The sequence below is a fragment of the Kwoniella europaea genome, chromosome 1, assembly GCF_036810445.1.
Source record: "Kwoniella europaea PYCC6329 chromosome 1, complete sequence".
NCBI classification, from domain to species: Eukaryota; Fungi; Basidiomycota; class Tremellomycetes; order Tremellales; family Cryptococcaceae; genus Kwoniella; species Kwoniella europaea.
This window is the reverse complement of record NC_089487.1, coordinates 1,933,558-1,959,019: the sequence shown is the minus strand read 5'-3', so window position 1 is coordinate 1,959,019 and position 25,462 is coordinate 1,933,558. Positions and strand designations below refer to the sequence as shown.

The window sequence follows — 25,462 nt, the reverse complement described above, 5'->3', positions numbered from 1 at the left end:
TGAGTGTGATTGGGTATCATCACGAATTGCGATAAAACTGCTTTGCATGATGATCGGACAATTGATGGCTAATGCCGTCAGGCGTCCTTAGTTCCGACATAGGATGGCATTATCATACCGTATCTGGACTGATCGATTTCTTTTACTCCAGAACACTCCAGTGTCATAGATTCATATTCAGTAATAAATTCATACTCAGTAATAAATTCATACTCAGTGAGCAGTAGAATTTGTGTATACTCAGATACCCAAGTACAGTAATGATGTGTATCCTCACAGCAACCCGATCATTTTAAAAGCGATTGTGTTATATATATCACCTCCCGAGTCGGCGTCAGGCGTATTCGCCACATAAACAACTTAGTCACTTTTTTTTTCTCTTCGATCACACTTTAGTTTCAATAATCCACAAGTAATTATTTCACCGATCGAAAGAAAGAAACATGGACACATACGATATCAACCCGTCTTCGCACCATCAAACCACGTATGATGGGAGTAGTAAGTACGTTTCATACAACTCTCACGAGCTTTGTTCCCTTCTCGCTATTATTGACTCTGTATCACTGTTATGACACAGCCAAAAGAGGTAAATCGTTAATCAACACAATCACATCTGAGCTCATGTTAGACTTCGACCTGGATTTATCAACCCTTGGACCATCAGACGACGTAACCATTACCAACACGCTGGCTAGGTCGAGCGACACATATCGTAAATATGTATACGGACATCAAGGTTCAGATGTGGTTGCCAGGCAGATGGTAGAAAGATCAATGGATCAGATTAAGCTAGCCTCGGAGAAAAAAAACAAAGGCAGAAAGAGGAACAACGAACCTCTTTTCGGAGTGTCAAGTTATCATAATCAAGTCTCTAGAAACACGTTGACAACGCAACAGAGAGTCGAACAAATGACGAGGTACGACCAGCCTGCAGTTGGGCAAGGGTCAACGTCAGTCGCAGTGCCACAATCAGAACTACAACCACAACCACAAAGTCAAGTGTATAATCCCTTTGGACATGCAGGATCAATCAATACTCCTCAATCTCAGGTGGGTGACACTAAACACATCGCTTTGTCCTTTTTCAACATTTCTAAGACACTAATGTTTGTTCACGGGTGGTACCGAAGGGTGTGGTCCCTTTGAGCGAATATGACTCCAATTTCAGCACGATGAGTTACATGAATATCAGACCGAAGCGAGATTACACCGAAACTTACAGATCATGTGGTATGTGCAACTCGAGTGTGTAATCCGTAAGGACAAGTTCTCTGACCTTGACCTACCAAATGAAGATACAGCAACTCAAGCATGGCTCGAACACCTCTCTCGAAAAATGTCAAAATTCGACTATCCCACTCTGGTAGCTTTCGAGAATGACGAGAAAGTATTCAGACAAGGTCTACATTCTATTTCCAGCGAGAGAAGTACAATAATCCAAGATCTCTATGGTGATACTGGTGATAATGCAAACTCGAATGGGAAGGTATTGATGAGTCAGATTTTATCGAGAGCGAAAGAATTTAGGATGTATGAGGATCAACAGAGAAGCTACAATCGACCGCAACAACAAGGTTATGGTGGCTTCGATTACACAGATGAAGAGCGATCGAATGACGATACGAGTACTACGAATCACGCTGGTAAAGTGTATGATCCTGTTAGAGATAGACGCCTCTGATGCAGTCTAATGCTGTACTTTACGAGCACTGTACTGTATGGTACAGTAAATCTCGTACTGGAAATAAGTTGCATCACAGTGTTTTTACACAAGTTGCTATGTACAAAGTGTGCCTACAGTACATTTTCTGTGATCATTCACTGTCTTTGATACAACCGATGAAATATCTGCAGTCCGAAGTGATGCATTGCATTTTTGGTACGTCAGGACATCGGGATACTGGTACGGTAGTCTCTAATATTCAGTAGCGCTATACGATACACCTCCGATGCTGTCTGAGCTTTGTAGCGTCCGCAATTTTAAACTCAACCGCCAATCGCCAAAGTCCGGGGGAGAGCAATGGTGTATGTACTGTAATCTAGATGCAAATGTCCACTTCCATTCTTAGGAGGAGTCTAGTTTGCACTCACCGAGACTACTTCACAGATCCTCCGCGATATTCAAGTCCAGTCCGACTATCTAGTCGCTCACCGAAATTGTCCCTTCCACTGAAAACCGTCTCATCACACCTCAGATGGAAAAAAAGCTTCCTACCGAAACACTCCTCTCAAAACAAATTACAAATCTTGTCCAAGTACCGAAAAGCGGAGTGCGGTTTTGATGTGATCTGTCTTCCTTCCGCTTCGGTCGATGAACGCCGGAGGGCATGAATGCATGACGAATCATACAATGACAAAGGCGATACCAGGAATTCGTTCCATATCCATTGTACAGTATCTCCTACGGCTGTGGAGCGTCCAGCGAAAACGAACTGATAAATAGCAAGACATCGCCTTCTACAGAGTCCGATATACCTCAAATTACCTCAAATGATTGTCCTTTCATAGTCTCGGTATCGGAGTTGTGATGTTACAACCGCGCATATCCAGAGATCGATACTGGACAAAATCAGCATGGTATTCCGAGCCCTACAGTGTTCCTGATTTCTACCTATATTGTATGGCGGAGAAAGTCTTGCACGATTGACGGTTTTGCCACCATAGAGGTCGCTTTTGGTACCAGTAATACAAGCAATCCTACATATCAAAGAAGATGTACTTTTCAGCTAAGACTGCGTCAGTACATCTGAATGGGGCGGGTACAAGTCCTCTGAGCTCACATGCAGCTGTGTTGGGAGAGAAACGCCAAAATGTCAACGGAAGCTCGATCTGAACGGCTGCCACAGTCACTTTGGTGCGGTAAATCTCGCTTTTAAGGGTTATTGACAATCTGGCTTCTAGTGTGCACCCTCCAGGCTCAGCACAATGGGCCATGAAGCAAGCAGAGGCTTGAATGTCGATATTTCTCACCTCTATCTGCAAGACAAGTGAGACTTTGTGCAGACTTTCATATCAAAAGTTAGTTAAACTGAACTTATCAAAATGGGCGGCTACAGTGGCAAAACCCGAAATCGTGCAAGACTTTCTCCTCCATACAATATAAGGGACTAATAAACATCGCTCAAAAGTGAATGCTGCATCAAATCTGCTCACATTTTTATCAGTCAGCTGTATACTGGAGGAAAGAAGAATTCGTGATTGAGCAAACCAGTGAGTTTCTCTTTGCTCTGAAATCGCCATGTACTGTACACCAATGCCAGATATGCAGAAGTAGCGACATAGTAATATGGACGTCATCACATTGAGTAGCGGGTATCAAGCGACCTACAACGCCAGTGGTGAGTATAGTACAGCACAGTACACATCACTTTTCATCAATCACACAATACACTCCTTTTTGGGATGATGACTTTTCTACCACACCACCTCTCATACGTTTGACTGACCTCGTTATCGATTGTCAAATACTGACCACTTGGCAAACTCATACAGAGCCAGGCGGTCGAAACAAGCTAAGCAGGTATGTAAGCACCCTTCAGAAGGTGCTTGATAACTCCTTAGACAACATCAACACGTTGTACACCACGGATTACTACCAAGGTGCAACAGCAGCAGAGATTTTATATGAGAACAACGACGATTTTCATCACCATTTCAAGAATGTAGACAGTTCAACAGTAGTTACACTGACTAGACAATTGGTAGAGGGAGCTTTTCTCAGATTGAACGCTCAATCACATAAAAAAAGTAAAAGTCAAACGTCAGCTGACACTCGCGCTCAAGGTGAATCATCCACACTCACAGCTAGAGGAACAGCACGTCATTTCTTGGATCCTAGTGTACCATATACTTCTGAACAGTATGAACACCAACATGGACAAGCACAACCTTGGCCTCAAGAGTCTCTGGATCCAAGACATCATACAACCCAACAAGGGTATTATGGTAGTCAACCTTCAGGGACTGGTCTTCCACCTCAACCACCAACAGGTTATCCACCTGTAAGTCAAACCAATCGTACATGGTTTTTTTTTTTTTTTTTTTTTTTTTCTTTCTTCTTGATAACACATCCAGCTGTCCTTTCTTGTGTAGTACTATGTTGGACATGGATAGCTGATTCGTCATTGTGAAATGTACAGCCTCAACCTGGTTCTAACAACTACTCGTACGGTGAAGGTTCTCGTAAGTGCCACTTCCATTTTCACTGCATCGCAAATCGAAAAGAATCATAGCTTACTGCGATGCGTTCTTTACAGTTCCACCTATACTACCCCCTAATTACAATCAGATGCCTCCACCTCCATCTGGTCAACCCGGAGGATACTCATATCAACACCAACAACAAGACTATTCAGGCTATTACCATGATTATGGTCATGGTCACGGTTCAGGTTATGATCCTTCGAGACACCAACAATAAGTTGCTAAATTATAGTCTGCAACATACAGTATTGTTATTTGTCTAACTTATATCTATGCTACATATCATGCATGATTTCTTTGCTTTCATTCCAAACACAGGGTGAACCCCAAAATGAGAATCTATTTATGTGAATATGAATGTGCGCGTTGACGTATACAGTATACAATATACAATATACGAAAAAAGACGTGTGGGTAGATACAGTGATAAATGCGTATGTAATTCTAAAATAGTGGAAAACCCGTATGTTGTGTATGAACATGTTCATGGTAAAAAGATGTATCGAAATGTCCCTCGTGCCCATCCTAACGTCACTTTTATGGAGACGAAACTTCATCGTCGAAACCAATGGACTAGCCTTACGACTCTGATGAACGATCGAATAAGCAGTACAGGCGGGGGTGGAGATACCAATCATATTAACCGACAACACACCTGTTTATGATATACCATTACCAATTCAACGAGGACGGCGAAGAAGGAACAGAAAAATAAGGAATAATAAAGTCAGCTAAGCTTTATTGTGAAAACGTGTCGAACAAGCAGCTTACCCGCTTGAAAACCTTCATGTACAAACAATACACGTATCAGCAGATTGAGCTTGTATTCGCATCAGGTTGAAACTATACTCACCACCAAGATGACCTTAGCGATTCAACCCAATGTACAATCAACTTCAATCTCAATCTCGGTGATCGAATAGGTAATAATCTCGCTTTCTCATATTCGTCAATTGGCATCACCTACAGGACGATCGTGTCAGTACATCACATTCCATTGTGCTCATGATTAAGTTGACGCACCAAAGCCATCCAATAACTGAATTCACTGGGATCAGTAGGCATAGATCCATATGTGTTGTTCAGTCGCTGTAGTAACCACGGTGCACTACCTGATCTAAGCTGATCAATGAACGCTTGACAGATAGCCATCAGCTCCTCGGTCGTTTCAGGTGTATCATCCACACTTGTGGCGTTTTGAGTCTGAGATTGAGCCGACGAAGCAGCTAAAGCGGCGAAGTCCACCGATCCAGGTTCAGCGCCAAATGTCGGTATACCGCCAAATACAGCAGCCGTTGGTGATGCTGAAGCAATAGCAGGTACACCACTTTGAATCCCAGTAGTGGAAGCACTAGCACTACCTGGAGCTGATGATGGTTCCTCAGGAGTGGTATCAGAAGCGATGACCGGAGATGAAGTTGAACCTGAAGGGCCAGCGGGTTTAGTCCGAGACATTGTGGCGTTTGCGCGAGCTAAAACAGCTTCTCTTTCCATGGCGATTTCTTCTTCGGGTGAGACATCGTCGATCCTGAATATGTTTAGAGTCATCGGACAAAGTTAGCGATACTGCGCTGCAATCAACTTCAATATGTTCGGGCATATGAAATAGAAAAGATGATTCTACGATATGAAACCTCCATATCCGAAACAAATTACTGGTAAATTGTGAGCAATGGTGGGAAGAAACATACCTTTCAATTCTTCCAACAGTATATCCATCCAGGTTACCTTTCTCCAAAAGCTTGAATCTATGCGTACCGACAGTTTCCACCATAGATCGTCCATCAGGTAACATCTGTACCGATTGGATTTCCAGCATCGTACCGTATTCCATGAGGCCTTGAAGTTGGGGTGAACCTGTTCCTCTGGCAGGTAAGACCATTCCGAACCTCGGTGAAGTAGATTCAATACATCTTCTGATCATCAATCTGTACCTCGGTTCAAAAACATGTAAGATCGTTGGCATCCCCGGGAAAGCAAGTGTACAAACGAAGATGGGCGTGTTGAGTCGCGCATCTCGTTCATCCCTCTCGATAGCCTGTTGTCTCTCAATGTATTCCTCAGGGAAAGAAGTTTTGACTAAAAAAGCAGATCAACCGTTAGTATCTGATATCCAAGGCGAAATACGTTAGAAGATGAAACTCACTAATAGTCAATATCACTTTATTAACCGCATGATCCTGGAAGAATGCGAAACTAGGTAGATCTTGTCGGCACACAGGACATCTTGAAGAGTGGTCCAAGGAACGTGAAAGGCATTTCGAACAGAATGACTAACCAGTACCAATATTAATAAGATATTTCGAGAATGAAATCACGTAAATGGGTCAATCGCCGAGAAGATGAATGAGAATAAAATCGATCACTTACATGTTGACAAGGTGTAGTCACAGGGTTATACAATAACATTGCACATACATCACATTCCAAGGTTGCTAATAATTCTTTTTCAAAATTATCTTGATTTTGACTTTGACTGTTTTGACCCAAACTTGACCTAGGTAATAATCTTCTAGTCATTCTTTCACTGCGTTCTCCTCTACGCCTCTTCGAGCCAGTTCTATTCAGACTAATTGAAGATGAAGAATGGTTCAAATGAGAAAAATCGTCTGTCAACGAAGATTGCGAAGCAGTAGGGGGTAAAACTGAAGATTCAGCCTCGTTATCTGAACTATCAGACGATTCGACATCTGTATCTTCCTCGCCTACAATTCTGACTGCTTGATTTTCAAGTCTGACTTTCTCTTTCTGTATAATAGCAAGAATTTTGTCGACTGTGACGTCAAGTAACGGAGATGCCGTTGCAGCAGAAGGAGCTTCGGAAGAGTATGCTGGTGGGGGGGCGGGCATAGTACTTGGAGTAGGCGCTGGTGGGTAGTAGTGTACGCCTGATGCTGACATCACATTTCTCTCCGCGTCAGAACCACCTTGACTATCCTGCTCTGCATTGGTACTTCCAGGCAATTCTACGTTTGTCATCACACTGGATGCGCTAGCCGTTGGACTGAACCTCTTACAGGTCGGAATCGGACACATGACGTTGGCCCAAATCGCCAATCGCTGTTGATGTTGTCGTTGTTGGGCAGCGAAAATCTCGTGTGGCGGTTCATTGGTGAAATGGAGAGGAGGTGGAGAAGGAATGAATATGTGATTTGACGACAAAGTATGACCACATGGAAGGGTGATGGGGTGGTGGAGACAAGGGGTATGACCACCGACCAAAGGACACAGAGCGCTATAAGATTTACAAGTCAATAACCATTGGATGTGCGGAATGACGGCAAGATATCACTTACCATCCTAATACACGACTCAACTTGTCAACCATATCTCTCCTCTTCTCCAGCCTCGAGGCAGCCGACTCGATATCCTCTGCCACACCAGTTGCTACAGGTATGTTAAGACCACCAATGCCATCACCGCCTCTACCACTTGCGAAATCGGGGACAGCCCCAGCAGACGATATGAGTGGGATAATGCCACCGTTGGGATCGATAGGTAATTGACTAGTAGGAATGACTGGTATAGGCCCAGCATCATTCGATCTTATACCTAGTCCAACACCAGTTTCGGATGATATGGGGGGAGGAATGAGCTGTGCGATCTGCGGGGGATCGGATCCAACAGCAGCACCTGATTGAAATTGTCGAGCATCGGAGGGGGACGGGGCAGATCGTGTAGGATGGGAGTCGAACGAAGACATTCGAAGAGGTTGGGGTCTAGTTGCGAGTGATCGCTTCGATCGGTTGATGGCGTCTAAAGCTTCTTCGGTATTGGTGATTTTGCGATTGGATAAGGTACTTGGTCCAGCACCACCACCACCATCGCTACCGCCTCCACTATCCCGATCTTCGTTTCTCGAACCCATACTGCGTCTTCTCCTGCGTGTTGAACTACTCGATCCCACCCCTTCGTCTTCCGATAACCATCGATTCGCCTCTCCGTCGTCCGATCCCACTCTGCGATGTCGCCGATGGACGTGTGAGGGCACATTGGCGGTCGGTCGCCACGATCGAGTGCCGATGGCTGGGGTGGAGTGCGAAGGGGTAGTAGGTGCAGTGGATAGATCAGGAGTAGGATAGGCCGATGATGGATGGGCGGAGCTGGACGATGAGGATGTACGGCGCATCGATGATGAAGAAGGATCGGTATGGGTGGAGTGAAGGTGCTCCGATGGCGAGGAAGCCCTATAAGGTGGTGGTGGAGTCGATCGGGGGGCCATATTGACTATTGATGATGAGGGTGGAGTGGGCATGATAAACCGATCGAAAGTAAAAAGAGTATTGAAGAACAAACAAACAAATGAACGTAGAAGAGTCTTGTCTTTGTTGTGTGTTCTAATAGTCTAATTTACAACGATCAGCTAGATCGATTGTGTTCTAACAATGTCGATCTACCATGAATGAGAGTGAATGAAAAGATGGGAATGGTTGATTGTATGAGTGATGGATTGTATAGGTCGTTGGAGTATTATATGTATATGCGATCGATTATCGACTGGGGCGATTGTCGACTGGGAGGGTGGAACGTTTATCAGAATTGGAGATCGGCGAAGAAAGAAATAGTGATGAGTGATAGATCGATAATGCGAGGATGGATCAAGTGAGTTACTGTATGCTTTTGAATGATTTCAATGCAGAGCAAAGTAGAGACAGAAGATGAAGATGATGCAGATGATGGCAGAGGAGTATGTAAGATGGATAGCAGGTGGTGGAAAACAGGTGATGATGACGACAGCATAAGGAGCTGGTTAATGGTCAGGTACCCACGATCAGATCAAATCATGAAAATGAGAAGAACTGAAGAAGTGAAACACCATTCTCAATTTACATTCCTCAAACTCACCTCAGTCCATCAACTCTTATTCTCGTGATTCAATCTATGCTCAAAGTGATCTACGTTGCGCTGGTTCGTGTATGTATGTATGGCAGTGGTGACAGCGCAAATGAAGCAAGAACTGATCAAGATGAAGAAAGTGAAGAAATGGGACGAAATGGTGGTACAGGTTGCAAAGTGTCGATCATCAACTACTTGTGGCGCTTCGGACCCTTTTACAATAGTACCCCTTCATCATCGGACAAAACAAAACCCAGTTTGCTGTATACTTTGCTGTCTCATACAGTAGATTCCATGCATTTACTACGAGGACTGTGTATGGATAATTGTATCGAAAGGCTTCACCCTGCATATCTCATGTTTCACATATCCAATCCCATCCCAATCCATCAACGGAGACGGATATCTAAGAAAAAGATCCGATGCTGTTCTACGAGTATTCTCTAGGACTTTACTATTCTCTTTTGACAGAAGTCTTGCTCTAAATGGACGAATTGATATTAACATACACGTACAAACAATAATACCACAATCATACAGATGGACGGGAAAAAGCCATCGAGTGAAACAGCCCAAACACGCAAAGCAGCAAAAAGAAAAAGAAAAAACTAAAAAAACCGCAAAGTAGGGTGGTACTCGTCATCATGTCATGATCGATCTCGAACCTTAATTGGTTTACAAGTATTTTTGTTTGTATTTGCCGCACAAATATATGTAGATCGATGAAAGATTGGCCGGTTTTAAGCAACTGTCCTGCCGCTTACTCACAATCGTCCTTACCCTTTGTCTGTCCAATTCTCAAGCCAGGACTGGTCTACACGGGATAAGAAGATGGGAGAGGGGCACAAAAGGGAGGGAGCACTTTCCAGCGGAAATGTAATCTTGGAGCTGGAATACAGGGGTAAGCAACATGTTGCGTAAGATACACGTGAGATGAGGGGAGTGGCATCTTGCTGGAAACTCATCATCGATCGAGAGAGTCATTCTCAAGATCAAAGTTTAGCACTCACTGCACGAATGTGGCACATCGTCATCCATATCTACATCTAGGCACTCCCCCCACTCTTGCTGATTCCTTAAGTGAGTGTACCACTTAGAAGTGGGGGAGTTCTCTATCGGGTCAGCCGGACCGAGATGAATCCATGGGTATCCCAAAAATATTGAGCGAGACAATTGATCAAGATATCATTCGTCAACACATAGCTTCAAGTGGATCAATCATCATCATCCTTGTACTGAACTCAACCACATCTGCAACATGTTCAGACATCTACCTAGGGCTGCTAGATCCACCGTTGTAGGATCAGTATCCGTACGCGCAACTGCCCGAGGGAGGTACTTCACCTCGAGCGCAGCTTCTTCAAGACATAGGACAAGTCTAGTGGTAGGCGCAGCAGCAGCAGCAGTGAGTCACGTCTGTCCACCAAATTAACGATCATGTAGTAGGAAGCTGATTTACTAGTGATCACTGTCAGGGGATCGCAATAACTTACAAAACATTCTTCATCCCATCCATCAAAGCAGACGAAGGTACAGACAAGTACCCTGGTACAAAGCAACCGTCAGGTCAGAAACTGATAAGTTTCGAGGAAGTCCAGAAACATACCAAGCACGATGATTGTTGGGTCATAATCGATGTAAGCTGCTAGCCATACTAGCTCACAATAGATTGGAGCTCATATTTTGTGGATTGGAATCATAGGGCAATGTATACGACGTGACTGATTTCCTAGAACAACATCCAGGAGGAGCTGAGATCATCCTGGCTAACGCAGGTAAAGATGCAACGTGAGTATCTGGAATCTCACATATCAAGGTCCCTCTGAGACGATCAGGTAATTGTCTCATGCTTGCGTTGATAAATCTCCTATTACACCTTGACAGCAAGATATTCAAACCCCTTCATCCACCCGACGCACTCGACACTCTCGAACCATCCCAACACCTAGGTCCTGTAGATCCCCTGTCGATGCCCGAACCCACCGAAGAAGAACCTACAGAAGAGGATTTAAGGATCGAAGAAGCTCGAAAGAAGTTACCTCCGGTAGATTCGATGTTATTAGTGAACGATTTTGAAGATTGGGCGGAGCAAGTCTTGTCAGGGACAGCTTGGAATTATTATAAGTCTGCGGCTGATAGGGAATTCAGTGGGTTCAGTTCCCGGATTTTCTGCCTTTCCACCTCACATCGGGTGTATCACAAATCTACAAATATCACTAAAAGAGATTCCAATTATCGATAATAGCCGCAGCGGAGAACCAAGATGCTTTCCAACGATATTATTTCCGACCTCGGATCCTCCGTGATGCGACCAACGGATCGATCAACACCGAATTTGTAGGTATGAAAACTGCTCTACCCGTGTTCATCTCTCCTGCTGCAATGGCAAAATTGGGTCATCCGCTGGGTGAGGTGAATTTGACTAAAGGTGCTGGTAAATGTGGGATCGTACAAGGTGTAAGTCCGCTCCCTTACTGTTCCTCTTGTCCCAACTTACTGTCGATCGAGAAGAATCTGATCGAAAAGATTAATAAGCTTACCAACTTTTATTTATTCCAAAACGTATAGATCTCAATCAACGCTTCTTGTTCACTCGACGAAATCATGTCAGCCCGCGAACAAAACCAACAAGTCATGTTCCAGATTTACCTCAACAAAGATCGAAAGGCATCCGAGGCTCTCTTAAAGAAAGTTACGGAACTAGGTGCATCAGCAATAATATTTACGGTTGATACTCCCTGGAGATCCAAGAGGACTAGAGATGTACGAGCAAAGACGGCTGTGGCTCCTCCACCTTCATCGGATGGTCAGCAAAAGTCAAAGGCTCCCCTGGGTGTTAGTCAGGCTATATCGGGGTATCAGGATACCAATTTGACTTGGAAAGATATTGAGTTCATACGGGTGAGTGAATTTTCATACACTCGTTATGTCATCGTTCGATGCTGTGACTGACATTATGTTATACGATCGATATGCAGAAAAATACAAACCTCCCTATTATCGTCAAAGGTATCCAAAGTATGGAAGATGCCGAGTTATGCGTTCAACATGGTGTACAGGGTATAATATTATCCAATCACGGTGGAAGACAATGTGATTTGTGAGTACGAGTTGTAATCTTTGGCAATATCCCTCACGATGATCGTACCAATGAGGTAAAAGAGGTTGTTCGCTAAATTTCGATTGGTCGTTATAGCGCTCCTGCCCCTATAGATCTATTATATGAAATGCGAATCAACAAACCCGAGTTATTCGACAAGATCGACGTGATGATGGATGGAGGTGTCCGATCAGGTGCGGACGTAGTGAAAGCTCTAGCACTTGGTGCCAAAGCCGTGGGGCTAGGACGAAGCTTCTTATATGCGAATGGAACCCATGGTGAAGATGGTGTAGTAAGATTATGTGAGAGTGAGTAAAAAATTCATCACTCATTTTTGGATCAGCATATATCTACATAAATATGTACACATCTGTTCAGAGATACAAAGGCTAATCTATATCTGTTACACGACAACACAGTCCTAGCTGAAGAAATCACCAACACGATGCGTAACATCGGCGCGAACAATATATCGGATCTCAAACCTGAACTAGTAGGACCAGCAGGTCCTTGGGTTTATGGGAACGCTCCTCCATGGGGAGGCAAGAATAAGGCGTAGGCGGTGTGTCTGATAGCTTACAGTAGTATGGGTACGAGTTTTCGTGTTTTGGCAATTCCCGGGTGATGGATCGGATTGTATTGATATCTTGGGATTTATCTGTAGGCATTTTTATATATTACTCTATACATGTCTTTAATACCAACCAATAGACTACTGAGTGACATTTCGCGCTGTACACCTTTTTCCCCCCTTACGAAAGAAGAAAGAAAGAACGTAAGGTGAATAAACTACTTCGCTCCTCCTCCTCCTCTAGGCTCATCGGGACCCATCTGAATAGCGAAGAACAAGGCTATACCAACGATGTACATCCAATATTTCTGGAAGAAAGTCTTTTCCACTTCGGGAGGAGCGGGTGAGCCTGTCGTAGGGTCGACGGTAGGTGGAGGAGCGAGTGAGGGGCTAAAGTAGGTGATCAGTTGAGGAAATTAGCAATCCGCATCATAACATGATAAGTGGGAATTGTATATACTTACCTATATGTATTATGTATATCCTTTATCAGATCAAATGTCACCTCATTCAATCCTGCAGGTAGTTTTACTGATATGGTGGAGTTGGAAGTGCTCAAACAAGATGATATCGATGATGGATGGGGTATGACGGAGATTGAAGAAGGGATTGAAGAGGTGGTAAGGTGAATTTGAATTTTGGGTGATGAAGTGGATAAATAACACTATATTCGAAGTGAGTGCGAATTACCATGATCAGCACATGAATGAACAATAACGTCCGGACAACGAGCGGATGTTCGGCATTGAACAAGCGGAGGTATCATCCCGCAAGTGTGAAGATTTGTAGATCAGTATCCTTGACTTACAGCCTTGGTGGAACCTATCAGCCATTCTTCCTGCGTATCATATTGATCCAGCTGGATTCCGACCTGATACCATCCCTTCCCATCATCTGTCTGCTGATCTGACCCAGCTGGTCCATCCTCAAGTGTGGTAAGGGTATCTTGTACCAACAGATTACCGAGATGTTGGAATGGCGTGGGGGAAGAAGGAGAAGGATGGGATAAAAATCTATGGTGTATCTTGTATGTTGCTGATTCGGCATAGACTGCTGACGAAGCCAGGAGTATGGCCGATATGCTGATTAGGGAGCGCATTTTGACTTTGACTTTGGCCTTGTATGTATACGATATGTTAACCAGTAGGCTGTTAGATAGGCTGTACTGTATCACGACTCTTGACATGAATTCGAACACCTCGACCTATTCGAGATGGAGATGGCAGGCGGCGATGTCCGCATTCAGAGCCAAGACGGAATCAAATGCTGCTTGGACCGGTTATGAAGGTTTTGTTGTTGAGATGATAAAAGTTTGAATTCGTTGTTACCTGCAGTGTATGTTATAACCTGTCGCTCATATTACTAACGAACACCCATCAATCCACTTCGTACAAGATGTCAGCACCGCCCAAGCTCAAATCAGCACTGAAGAAGACATCATCTTCCTCCATCCCAGCTCAAGCTTCTTCGTCTAAAGACAAAGCAGGTCCATCAACCACCACTTCCGACTCCAAGGGCAAGTCGAAAGGATCAGTCACATTAGCTACTAAACCTACACGATTCAAGGGAGAAGATCTAGAATCTGAAAGTGAAGGCAATGTATCTGGTTTCGAAGATGAAGACGTAGAGATGGATACGGATGAAGAGATTGAGAGGAGTAAAGAGGGCAAAGAAGGGAAGAAAAGTACTAGTAAGTTGACTTGGCACCTGAGTTACTTCGTTCTCATCTTACTTTTGATGGAGATATCATCTGTAATACCGGAACATGAGACTGATTCGGAATCTATCTCCACAGAACGTAAAAGATCAACAACTACCGCAACAGAGTTCGGATCCACCTTGACCACTTTACTTGCCGATCCATTAACTCAAAAATCAAAATCAAAGAAGGCGAAGACTATCAGCCACACTCCAGGCGAAACGAAAGAGAAGCAGAGAGAGAGTAAGACAGTTCAACAACAGCAACCGATCTTAGCTTTATCGGCGCACAAACCACCCGCGAAATCATCGGTATCGCTAGAAGCGAAAGCGAGGAGACAGCTCAAGGCTGAGAAAGAGGAGAAACAGGATAAAGCGAGAGTGAAAGATGTCGTAGAAGGTTGGAGTACAGGTGATGGAGTGATGGGTGGGATGGAATTTGAGAAGAGTTTGAGGAAGACTGCTCAGAGAGGTGGTAGGTGTTTCTTCTTTCTGCTGATAGGCGATGGAAACATCGTCCAAAAGTGTATATTCGCTAATACCTTTCATTTTAACAGTAATCAAACTTTTCAACGCCATCCTCCTCGCATCTAAAAATTCCGAAGCAGCCATGACTTCCTTATCTGCGCAGGCCAAACTGAAACCCGAAGTAGGTAAGAAAAAGGAGAAAGATAATATCCTAGGTAGAGGTGGTAACAAGGAGGATGTTTTGACCAAGGAAAGCTTCCTGGATATGGTCAGGAAAGGTAGTACGAGGTAGGATAGGATTGGTTTATGATGTATTAGTGTAAGATATACTACATTTTTACCCGTTTTCAGTCTGTATTTCTATCGATACTGACTCTGAACCTCGACGCATCACTTTGCCCACCAGGGAATATGGTCTGATTAGTTTACCAACATATTACCTAAACAACTATATACATGGCAGAAACTGAAACTGACATCCTAACAATACACAAGAAGTGCACCAAAAAAGCCCATGTCATATTAACCCATCTACCACGACGTATATGAACACAACTGCTCATCAATCTTCGTAATCATAAACATTCATTCTATCTTGAAATAGGAAAAGAGAGAAAGTCAAGTGGAAAAATCGACTACACTTGATCACTCCCTGTTCTCAAAGATCAAATCGAATTTACCAGGAGTCAACGTCAAATCCTCATAAGCAGTATCTATCATTCTCTTTCTTGACTGTTCCCAACCCTCTTCCTCTCCCTCTGTTTCCTTCTTAATCTTAATTCTGTATCTAGGTATAATCCTAGCCATGAAAGAAACCATTTCAACTTCCGCAAACCTTTTACCTATACAAGCTCTTGTTCCTAGACTGAACCCTAAATACGGTACATCCTCTCCTCCACCCTCTTTTCCTGATAGATGCCTTCGGGGATTGAATTGATCGGTTTCGGTCCAGTGATATGGGTTTTTCTGACAGGCAGGTAAATCCAATCCTATCAAACTTCCTTTCTTCATAAGATGTTGCTTTTGAATGACATTCGAGCCGCCTTTATCCCATGTAGAGTAGGGGACGAGAACATCTTCAGTGGCGTATTTGAAAATTAGTCGAGCAACGTCGTGTTGTCTTAATGATTCGAGGGCGAAAGCGAGACATAACGGAAGTTGGTTCATATTTCTATAATCTATTGTAGCGAAAGAAAAACAGTAAATGACAATCCTAAGTCAGCTTACTGTACTGTAAGTACTGTATTACTGTTGACTGATTACTTACTTGGCTCATCATCCCCACAGACATCTTTGATCTCGTTGTACAGCTCATCCTGCCATTCGGGATATAACGCGAGGTTAGCCAGGATGAAAGCGAGTGTATGACCAGTGGTTTCATGACCGGCACTAAAGCCAATGAAACATCATGGTCAACAACGTGAACAAGCCGATATCGACAAAGGTTATATGACAACTGTCGTCTCGATGATTGACTCACACAAGGAATACGACTGATAGAATCCAACAATCAAATGCCAATGTACCGATGTCAGCCTAGACTACCCTTCAGCTTTTGTTGAACGGAAGGTTCACTCACACATGTCAGATATGACCTCTTCTTCACTCAACCCCACAACAGATTTACCATAACCTTTGCCTCCAATTTGGGTCTTTGAGTCGGAAGAAGAAGAAGCACCCCGTTCAGCTATGATTTGAGAATGAGCAAGTGCCCCTAGGATGTCCTTTGGCGGTTTGGAGGACAGGTCGTCCTCTGAGATCAATTGTTCACGTCTGTTTTGATATAATTTATGGGTGTGTTTGAGGTAATCTCGACGTGCTCGACCGTATCTTCTTAAACTACGAACAAGACAGACCAACCATCGGAAACTTCTTTCGGATCACTAGTCTGAAAAGATGAGAGGAAGAGATACATACCTAGGAACCACCTTCAGTACCCACTGCGAAAAGTTAAATAAATAGATCAATCGAATTAGCCTCGTCGTATGATGAATGAATAAGTGAGGCTTACAGAAGGCATCAAGAATTGAAGTAGAAGACTTTCGTCCATGGCTTCCATCGATTCAACGAATGGCACTACAAATGCATTACGATTAAGCTCACTTACTCCGTCACATAAAAAACGGTATACTCACTTTCACCTTCACCATTTGATCTTTGGATATTCCAAGGGATCTTCTCTCCAAAACCTGCTTCTCCAGTGACAGCGAAAGTGACCTATACGGATACACATCCAACAAAATCAGATAAATATTACTTTGATATAGTCCAGTTCCATAACGGCAAAGTTGTTCACCTTGATCATCAACTTCGCCACATCCCTTATCACTCCCCCTTCATCAACTTTTTCCTCAATCAACATCGTATCAACCTGTTCCGTCATCTTCTCCCAAACCTTCTCGAAAATCTCTTCACCGAAACAACCCCTAATCGCATTTTTATGTCTTCTATGTTCTTCACCATCGTAAGCACTGACGATATTACTTCCAAATTGTCGTATGTTTTCATAACGCTTTTCGAAAGAGGCTTTACCGAAGGACGAAGTTTTCGTACAAATGTATTTGGCCAATTGGGGTGAACCGATAAAGTATACTGGACGGGTGGGGAGGGCGAGGACTGTGAATGCCAATAAGTCCGATTGAGATGATTGATAAACTATTTAATATCATAGAAATATCAGTGATCAGTCTTTAATTCTTGGGTGATATACTCCAAAATACAGCTACAGTAGATTGTACGAGTAGATCGAGGGAGAGACAACCAATACTGGACTTACTATCAAATTCAGGTCTAGTATAAAAGCTGTTGACAGGGAACAACCACGGTATATGAGGTAATCTAGGTCTTAAACCTACTTCCCAAGCAGGAAACAAACCATGTCGAGTAGGCAGACCTTTGACTTGCTATAGCATATCATACAATACTCATCATCAAGTGACCTCTGTGGGAACAGTGCAGAGTTCGGTAATTCAAGGCTATTGACATGAACAGCACTCACTCTCAAGACTCCAATATACGAAACCAATGATTTCAAGACATACAAACCTATACTTCCCAATATCACAAGGCAGATATGAGGAAGAACATCTTTCAAATTCTTTGCTCCAGAAGAGAAGGGTGGGTTGTCGAAATTCCAAGACATCGCGATGGTGTGTCTGCCGAAGAATATGATCAGTATACAGTAGTTTTGTATCTACAGTAAGTACAGTGACAACAAATAATGTGACGCGAGAAAATGCAACAATCTTATTTCAAGGAGTCATACAAGTAATCAGCCCAAAGAGTCACAGTCGACCAAAACCTTCGCTCCCTTTAGTGGTGTGATGTGATAAGCAATCTCAGAACCGAGGATACCTCGGACACACTAAAAGACTAGCGTCCGCCACAGGGCGAGGAGAGGTATCAGTGCTTCGGATTGATGGTATCCATGGAGAGTTAGCACAAGTATAAAACGGAATTGAAAGCACGGTTCTTCTGTGACATTGATCCGATCAAATACTAAGATCTGACCTGAGGTACGGATTACGCCGTGTCGTGTCTCAAGAGGAAGGAAAGGCAGAAAAGGATGAGGCATAAGGATGAACCTTATTTTTGTCATTTGGGAACAAGTTACTTATTGCTGTCATTGATATCATGTATAACTTACTAAACGAGAGTATCTAAATTTGCATGTGAATAGTAAAGGGTTATGGATAGTTATAGATCAGTTGAGAGAAATATCAATCGTTTCGATACGAAGTACGATCAACCTAAGTACTGTAATGGAAATTGCACAATGTTCACATCCCACTTTTGCTTGGGACTTCCGAAGTAAAATAAATGCTATCGCCATTCATCGATATTTCATGCTTTCAGATTATGCCAGATTATTCAAATTCCTCTTGGAAAGATTGGTGGCATAATCCAAATTCTCGATAGATTCCGAATCTTCATTGATATTTTTGAAATCTCGATTAACGCTCTTAGAGTGAAGTTGAGGCATCGAATGGGACTATTCACATCTCACACAACATTCAGATATCTTTGATCAGCAGTATACTAAATCTTTTCATGTCCTGTAGAATCGTGGACCCACCTCGGTGAAATTATCTACTTCGACATGAACGGTATCTTGATGAAGTCTATCAGAACCCATTGCAAAAGTATTTGATTTCTGCGTTGTTGCGCCCACACAGATCAGATCAGCTCAGTTCTGTGGGACCAACTTATCAGAGAGGGTCACTGTAACTCACGATATGTTTACTTGACGGATCACGAGAGTCGGAAGATCCATGAGCGGCTCTTCGAAGTAAGTATCGAGAGTTCAGAGTGGCGAAGTAACCGATAGCATAAGCTTTAGGGATAAGCAGGCTGGCAGGTAGATCGTCGAAGTGATGTATCAGTACAGATTCACACTTTGTATCGATAGTCAACTAACTCGAAGAATTGAGAGAGAGCTGCCGGAGGAGCGATGGCAAATTGGATAGTGAATGCGAGCATACTACAGTGAAGTGGCACCGTCCAAATCAGCTATCGAATATTATACAGTATCGACAAGGGAATCATCAGCAGAAGCCAGCTTACAGAATGGTAGGACCAAGTTGAGTTTCGATAGTAATACTATGAAATCACGATACGGTTAGCGGGAGGTTCCTTTTTACGCCATGATTCTATGGTTAGACTCACAGTACCAATCTCTTGATCAACGCATCAGTCTGAGACCAACCCGTCTTTGATTTGATCAGAGCATAAGCGATACTAGTTGTAATCATCACATCTGAACCGAGTGACATCCCTTGCCACACTTGAGTTACCGTTGTCATTTTCTGCGACACGATCCAATGATGTCTCCCTATCAGTGACGTATCCAACCTGTATATGTATATGGTACAAGTCAAGACTTACAGCAGCTTCTAGACCTGAACTGAGAGTACTGAATTTCCAAGTTAGGAAGATGCACATTCCACATTCTGCGAGACTATCAGAATAATCACATGATACATTTATCAGCAAGCTCTAACTTTGTCTGCTTAGTGAGTGATAGCAGTAATTCACTTCAAAGCGCTCAAGAAAATGGCTAGAAACCAATTACGATTATTGAGTTGCCAAGTTCTATGAATGTAGAAGAATTTGATTGGACCGGACTACAAATATAAAATATCCAACACACAAACCAATCACTGTCAATTAGGATATGAGTATTGTAGTTGGTATCGTGAACTTACAACAGACCATCCCCATGTTGGAAAGATCATAGCCAATTTGACATCGAGAAACACCGCGAATCTGCCAAAGTCTGCATTTAGGTAAAACGATCCAACCGATTTCCATCAACTTGAGTGACTTCCGTTTCCGTACTGTATTATACATGACTGATAGTAGCTCACTCACTGTAGACGAAATAATGCATACCGAAGTAAATGATATATGCCGTCCAACCAATTTGATTCAACGTGACGTAATGCTAAATCCGAGAGGAAAAGAAATTATATCAGTCTTTGCTGGTCTGGATGATAATATAACAGGGTAGGGTAGGTCTCACCGTAAGCCAGGACATGATAGATCTCTCTGAATCTTTAGAATAAGTCCACCAAACTTGATACTGATGAACCAAGATCCCAAAAGCCATACAATCAAATATCACTCTGCAGTGTAAACCGACCCGACTGTATCAGCACGACAATAGCATGATAAGGCCACAAAGACAAGAGTCGATCGTAGGAGTTACGAGTCAAGGGACAAAAGTCGAGAGTCCGCTTACCCAATAATCCATGGACCGAGGTTATAACCTAGAGCAGATCCTAGAGCCATCTGAGCTAATGCTTCGACTTGCTCAGGTGGCATGAGGGCGATATCGGGTACTTCAGCCATTTTGTGAATCTCAGGAGTACTGTATCAGATGGCAAAGTCAAAGGAGAAAAGTATGTCGTCCAGGTGTCGAATGAATGACAAACTGAAGTGGAAGCAACATTATACGAGTACAGTAGAAAGGGGGAAACTGTAATCTGTAAGATATCTTTCGAGAAAATATTCTTCTCTATTTTGTATCAATCTATCTCTCATGGTATCCAAGCAAAATCAAAATCGAAATTAAACTCCCTTCCTTTCCAGATTATTCGGATACTTCATCATCTCATCACTAGATTTACAATTGAGGAAATGAAAATTCTGGATAAGATCAATGCACTTCATTAGCCTCGTATATCATGTACTGTGCATCATGGGTCGGACACTCAACCTTTACTGATGGTATGATAGTATAATGTGATTTGATGAATGATTTGTTTCACCATCGTAGGCCATCGTGACTAGCGTGCGCTCGGACTGGCCTCGTACCTCGTATCTGTGTATACTCTATCTCCTCGGAATTGTTATTTCCTTCGACCATCAAGACCAAAGTAAATTATTTCATGCGATTAAGATACAGTAGACCGAAATCAAAATCAATGAAAGGCCCATCCTTTGATGGAACGAGGATGGAACCGAACCGAAATCAACGGAAATGACAATCTACGACGAATTACTGCAAATAGAGTTTAGCTAGTTGATGGTTATGAAGTAAAGTTAAAGTCTAAATGATGCTTGACCCCTATGACCCATATGGTGACTGGTTGCATAGTACAATTCATATCTATCTTCTCTTTAACACCGACCAGACTATCCGGTATGAGCTCGTATAGCTGATGATTGGTGATTGATGGAAGGCAGTAAGATATGAAGCATCAACGCACGAGCCACACACCTCAAAAAATACCGCGTGAATCGTTGATGAGATACTGAAGTTAGCGGCCTTGACGGTACTATCATCTCATACTGTAGCAAAGCCCGAAATTCTCGCTGTAAACAGGATCATTCATAGTGGATCGTGTGACGATCTCAATGGCTTGTAGTGGATAGGTCCATTTGACAGACTGGCAGGTTGAGATACATACATATACATGCCCAGATCAGCAGAAAATGGAAACTATAGCGAGCGGTTCACGTAGGTAATGACCATTTGAGACAAGAAAAAAACTTGTTGTATACAAAGAACAAAGATTGAAGGCGGAAGAAGTATTTAAAGCATTAAATCGATCATGTAGACGAAAGAGAGAGTATCATACTATTATCCTACTAAACCTTATACACCGTTCCATCCGCAAACATAATCTCATTCCCATCATTCATCTTCTGCACAGCCGTTCTGGCTTCCCTGTTACCAAACATCTCCTCAGTTGACAGACCCTCGTTGATCTTGGGAACAAGCTCAGTGAAATCTATCATCCCATCTGCGTCTAATTGATCTTCGAATATGGTTGATAATCGATTTCGGAACAAATCTAACCTTCGAGGGTTGATCTCCGCATCCGTCTCTTCTATACCTCCTTCACCTTCAGCATCGGGAGGAGCAAGACCTAATGAAGCTTCTGCTTCACCCATCTCAACATCATCCTCGTCTTCCCCTTGACCAGCAGCACCACCCACGGCAGCAGCAGCTGATCTAGTAGCCCTAGGTGTTCTGGGTGTAGGTGTAGATGCACCTCTAAGGGGAGGTCCACCTTCCATCCTTCTATTCTTCTCTCTAGCTCTCTCCCTCTGAGATTCAGTGACTCCACCAGTGGCGATCTCCTCTTCACCCTCTGCATCTTCCTGCTCATCCTCTTCATCCGAATCATCGACCGATACGCCCGCATTGAGCTTTCGTCGTTTCCTCCTTTCAGGTTTGAGCACTTCCTTGAACAATGCGAATCGCAAGATCTCCTCTGCGGCCATAGCATCTCGCTCATCGACTGTCGACGAGAGACGGGCCTTGGCATGGGCGGTGGAGAGACGAATGAGCGTTTCGAGCGTACGCGCGGTGAGAGGGGAGGTCTATGTGAGAACCCGGAATTAGCAACCAGGTTCCACACTGAGAATAAGTATGATTGATCAAATGGCGACTCACCCTCTTCTGGTTTCCAGCCAAATCATCATTTCTCAACGCGCTATAGACACTGACAATCCAATCTGCCGCTCCCTTCGTTAACGTAGGATGACATCGTGATTTCGAATATTGGATATATTTCTTGACGAAAGCGATGCTCAATACTTCTTTCTTCTTGTTGGCTCCTCGTCCGGATGAAGTGGTCACTCCACCATGCAAGAGAGGGTTGAATTTCTCAAAGACGGGAGTCTCGGTGATTCGTGATTCCGCCTCGTCGCCTCCCACATCAAGGTTCTGAGATATGTTCTCGATAGCAGGTGCACCTATACACAAAAAAGTCAGTCTCAATTTCACAAGCTAGATCTTGTCTTTGCACGTGCTTGACTCACCCTCCTCTACTCCTGGTTGAAGGTATCTGTGCATCCTCAGTACATGTTCTGAGATCATTCGATCCCTTTGTTCATCCGTATCATCCGTGACCACAAACAAAAGATCGAAACGAGATAACAAGGAATCCGGTAATGCGATATTTCGATGAGGATCTTTGTGCACATCGTACTATTTACAAAAGATGTGATTCGTTAGCCACATAGATATGACACTGAATTGGTAGTGATCTTGTACTTACCTGTCCGTAAATGGGGTTTGCAGCGGCAACAACACTACATCTAGCATTGAGCGAAGTGTGTATACCAGCTTTGGCGATGGTTACAGTCTGTTGTTCCATGACTTCGTGTATCGCTACTCTATCCACATCTGACATCTTATCAAATTCATCAATACACACCACCCCTCGATCGGCCAAGACCATCGCACCAGCTTCGAGACGTCTTTCACCTATAATCGAAGTAACCACAAGGTCAGCCTGACTCCTATCTATCGATTTTCTGGACGTACAGAGAAACTCGACTCACCAGTATCTTTATCAGTGGTTACAGCAGCCGTCAAACCTACACCGGATGATCCTCTACCAGTGGTAGCAATGGCCAAAGGTGCAGTGTTCAAGACGAACCTCAACATTTGGGATTTAGCCGTCGAAGGATCACCGACCATCAAAATATTGATATCTCCTCTGATGTGCGCACCGTTCTTCAGATTCTTCTCTTCTCCACCCAAGAGTAACAGTAAGACAGCAGATTTGATGTAATCTGATCCATAGATTGATGGTGCAAGGGATTGAGATAAAAGTTCGAAGATGTTTTTACGCTTGGAGAGCTTGTTGATATTTCGGATATCCGTGTCGGTGAGAGGAGTTTGGGCAATTCCACCACCTTGTTTCGAAGAGAGGAGGATAATATTATTGGCGATTATTGAGGTTCTATCAATACCAAAATCAGTGAATTCGCTCGTTTGTCAAGATCCTCTAGACAAGATGGATGGATCCCACTCACTGGAAACCTCTTGCACCAGCACCACCACCTGAAGGCTTATACACTCCCACCAACTGAAGTCTATCACCAGGCTTACAGCAATCCACCAAATCATCTGCCAGAACCACTTCGACACTTCGCGGTAGCTGTCCTGCAGGCGCACGTTCAGGCATCTCTTGGATGCTTATCGTCTGATGATCTCGGAAAGTCGATAATCCATATTCCATCAATAGAGGATGACCTGCTCCATCGTCTTGAGGTATCACTGTTGTCGATCCCGTCATTGTTGATGAAGGGGCAACGATGGTCGCATCGTGATATGAACGAGAATGGAATTTACCGGTAGGGGGACAGAAGTGAATCGATTTGAGCATTTTAGGTCGGACCAATGAACCTGTGTATATATATATATTCATACATGAATTAGCTTTTCGTACCTAACTGATAGTATGGTTGAAAGAAGCTTACACCTGGTCACAATACCTTCCAAACTGACCATCTTACCAATCTGGTGACTCCTCAACGTACGTGGATTACAATGTTGTTGACCAAACGAACCTCTTAAACCGACGTAATCTATCATCCCTAGCATTAGCTAAATCCGCCATCTCTTAGCTCGAAGGTCACCCACATTCGTTCCCTGTGATCTTGTGTTTGGTAGGATCATGCAAACTCTGCACGAGCTGCATCAAAGCAGCGTCCAGAGCGGGGAGGTATTCAGTAGGCTGTAAGAGCAGACCATCTGCGTATGTCCTCTCGTAATCCCTCAAATCATCTAGGTTCACTATCAATCGTACTTGCTCGAGGTCTAACATCCTCTTGATCGATTCTCGATAGTTGTAATTTGCTTGTGTCTATGAGGGTTACCAAAGGTTCAGCCGTGTAGCCATAGAGTGGGGGGAGGAAGCGAACTCACATCATCGTCTAGGAACTCTACGAACTGCCTGGCCCTATCTCGCATGAGATCATCTGCGAGGACTGGCATGAGGTCTTGTGTGCTTGGTAGCTCTGCCATTGTGGGGTGTGTTGGTCTGGGATGAGGTAGGATAGAGGTAGAGGAAGAGTGGGATATGGATGTATAGCAAGAGAGGAGGAATAAGTAGACAAGGAAACGCGTAGCAGTAGATATTCAGGGGACTCAAACGCGTAGAGTCGCGCCATTCCATTAGTGACGTGGATATAAATCCACCAATTGATAAGGATAGATCCGAAGTAGGTATGTGTGTGTGTGTCAGGTGGAGGTGGATCATTCGTTTTCTCGAGTGTTCGACGATCAACCAGACAAAGAGGTGTTATTTGGGACATTCACATCCCATATATTCATCCTTGTC

General features: G+C 43.6%; 9 protein-coding genes across 9 annotated transcripts; 4 read left to right on the top strand and 5 right to left on the bottom strand.

Annotated features, from left to right (window-relative positions):
* Nucleotides 1-443: 443 nt before the first annotated feature.
* On the top strand, nt 444-1,684 carry V865_000734 (uncharacterized protein; the record flags this gene model as incomplete). Its single annotated transcript, XM_066224563.1, has 4 exons — nt 444-501; nt 581-1,053; nt 1,134-1,233; nt 1,299-1,684. 4 exons carry the CDS (start codon nt 444-446, stop codon nt 1,682-1,684), a joined length of 1,017 nt encoding a protein of 338 aa, XP_066080660.1.
* A 1,605-nt stretch (nt 1,685-3,289) lies between these two features.
* On the top strand, nt 3,290-4,423 carry V865_000733 (uncharacterized protein; the record flags this gene model as incomplete). Its single annotated transcript, XM_066224562.1, has 4 exons — nt 3,290-3,341; nt 3,496-4,004; nt 4,143-4,185; nt 4,260-4,423. The coding sequence occupies 4 exons, from the start codon at nt 3,290-3,292 to the stop codon at nt 4,421-4,423; spliced, it is 768 nt and encodes a 255-aa protein (XP_066080659.1).
* Nucleotides 4,424-5,055: 632 nt separating this feature from the next.
* On the bottom strand, nt 5,056-8,461 carry V865_000732 (uncharacterized protein; the record flags this gene model as incomplete). The annotated part of the gene is made up of 6 exons (XM_066224561.1): nt 5,056-5,169; nt 5,230-5,734; nt 5,898-6,285; nt 6,353-6,479; nt 6,577-7,441; nt 7,503-8,461. The coding sequence occupies 6 exons, from the start codon at nt 8,459-8,461 to the stop codon at nt 5,056-5,058; spliced, it is 2,958 nt and encodes a 985-aa protein (XP_066080658.1).
* A 1,839-nt stretch (nt 8,462-10,300) lies between these two features.
* On the top strand, nt 10,301-12,701 carry V865_000731 (uncharacterized protein; the record flags this gene model as incomplete). The annotated part of the gene is made up of 9 exons (XM_066224560.1): nt 10,301-10,447; nt 10,518-10,679; nt 10,745-10,830; nt 10,927-11,189; nt 11,288-11,499; nt 11,611-11,943; nt 12,021-12,142; nt 12,239-12,450; nt 12,562-12,701. The coding sequence occupies 9 exons, from the start codon at nt 10,301-10,303 to the stop codon at nt 12,699-12,701; spliced, it is 1,677 nt and encodes a 558-aa protein (XP_066080657.1).
* Nucleotides 12,702-12,931: 230 nt separating this feature from the next.
* V865_000730 (uncharacterized protein) lies at nt 12,932-13,812 on the bottom strand (the record flags this gene model as incomplete). The annotated part of the gene is made up of 3 exons (XM_066224559.1): nt 12,932-13,103; nt 13,178-13,377; nt 13,522-13,812. 3 exons carry the CDS (start codon nt 13,810-13,812, stop codon nt 12,932-12,934), a joined length of 663 nt encoding a protein of 220 aa, XP_066080656.1.
* Nucleotides 13,813-14,108: 296 nt separating this feature from the next.
* Nucleotides 14,109-15,171, top strand: V865_000729 (uncharacterized protein; the record flags this gene model as incomplete). The annotated part of the gene is made up of 3 exons (XM_066224558.1): nt 14,109-14,403; nt 14,509-14,886; nt 14,969-15,171. The coding sequence occupies 3 exons, from the start codon at nt 14,109-14,111 to the stop codon at nt 15,169-15,171; spliced, it is 876 nt and encodes a 291-aa protein (XP_066080655.1).
* Nucleotides 15,172-15,524: 353 nt separating this feature from the next.
* Nucleotides 15,525-18,021, bottom strand: V865_000728 (uncharacterized protein; the record flags this gene model as incomplete). The annotated part of the gene is made up of 9 exons (XM_066224557.1): nt 15,525-16,057; nt 16,147-16,268; nt 16,455-16,718; nt 16,797-16,819; nt 16,891-16,955; nt 17,015-17,096; nt 17,176-17,534; nt 17,656-17,782; nt 17,878-18,021. 9 exons carry the CDS (start codon nt 18,019-18,021, stop codon nt 15,525-15,527), a joined length of 1,719 nt encoding a protein of 572 aa, XP_066080654.1.
* A 714-nt stretch (nt 18,022-18,735) lies between these two features.
* On the bottom strand, nt 18,736-20,729 carry V865_000727 (uncharacterized protein; the record flags this gene model as incomplete). Its single annotated transcript, XM_066224556.1, has 12 exons — nt 18,736-18,870; nt 18,955-19,032; nt 19,112-19,229; nt 19,297-19,359; nt 19,443-19,478; nt 19,545-19,684; nt 19,764-19,836; nt 19,914-20,002; nt 20,084-20,154; nt 20,250-20,322; nt 20,401-20,503; nt 20,620-20,729. The coding sequence occupies 12 exons, from the start codon at nt 20,727-20,729 to the stop codon at nt 18,736-18,738; spliced, it is 1,089 nt and encodes a 362-aa protein (XP_066080653.1).
* A 1,242-nt stretch (nt 20,730-21,971) lies between these two features.
* On the bottom strand, nt 21,972-25,146 carry V865_000726 (uncharacterized protein; the record flags this gene model as incomplete). The annotated part of the gene is made up of 9 exons (XM_066224555.1): nt 21,972-22,709; nt 22,783-23,084; nt 23,151-23,319; nt 23,390-23,598; nt 23,676-24,079; nt 24,153-24,525; nt 24,600-24,707; nt 24,763-24,985; nt 25,048-25,146. The coding sequence occupies 9 exons, from the start codon at nt 25,144-25,146 to the stop codon at nt 21,972-21,974; spliced, it is 2,625 nt and encodes an 874-aa protein (XP_066080652.1).
* Nucleotides 25,147-25,462: the final 316 nt, after the last annotated feature.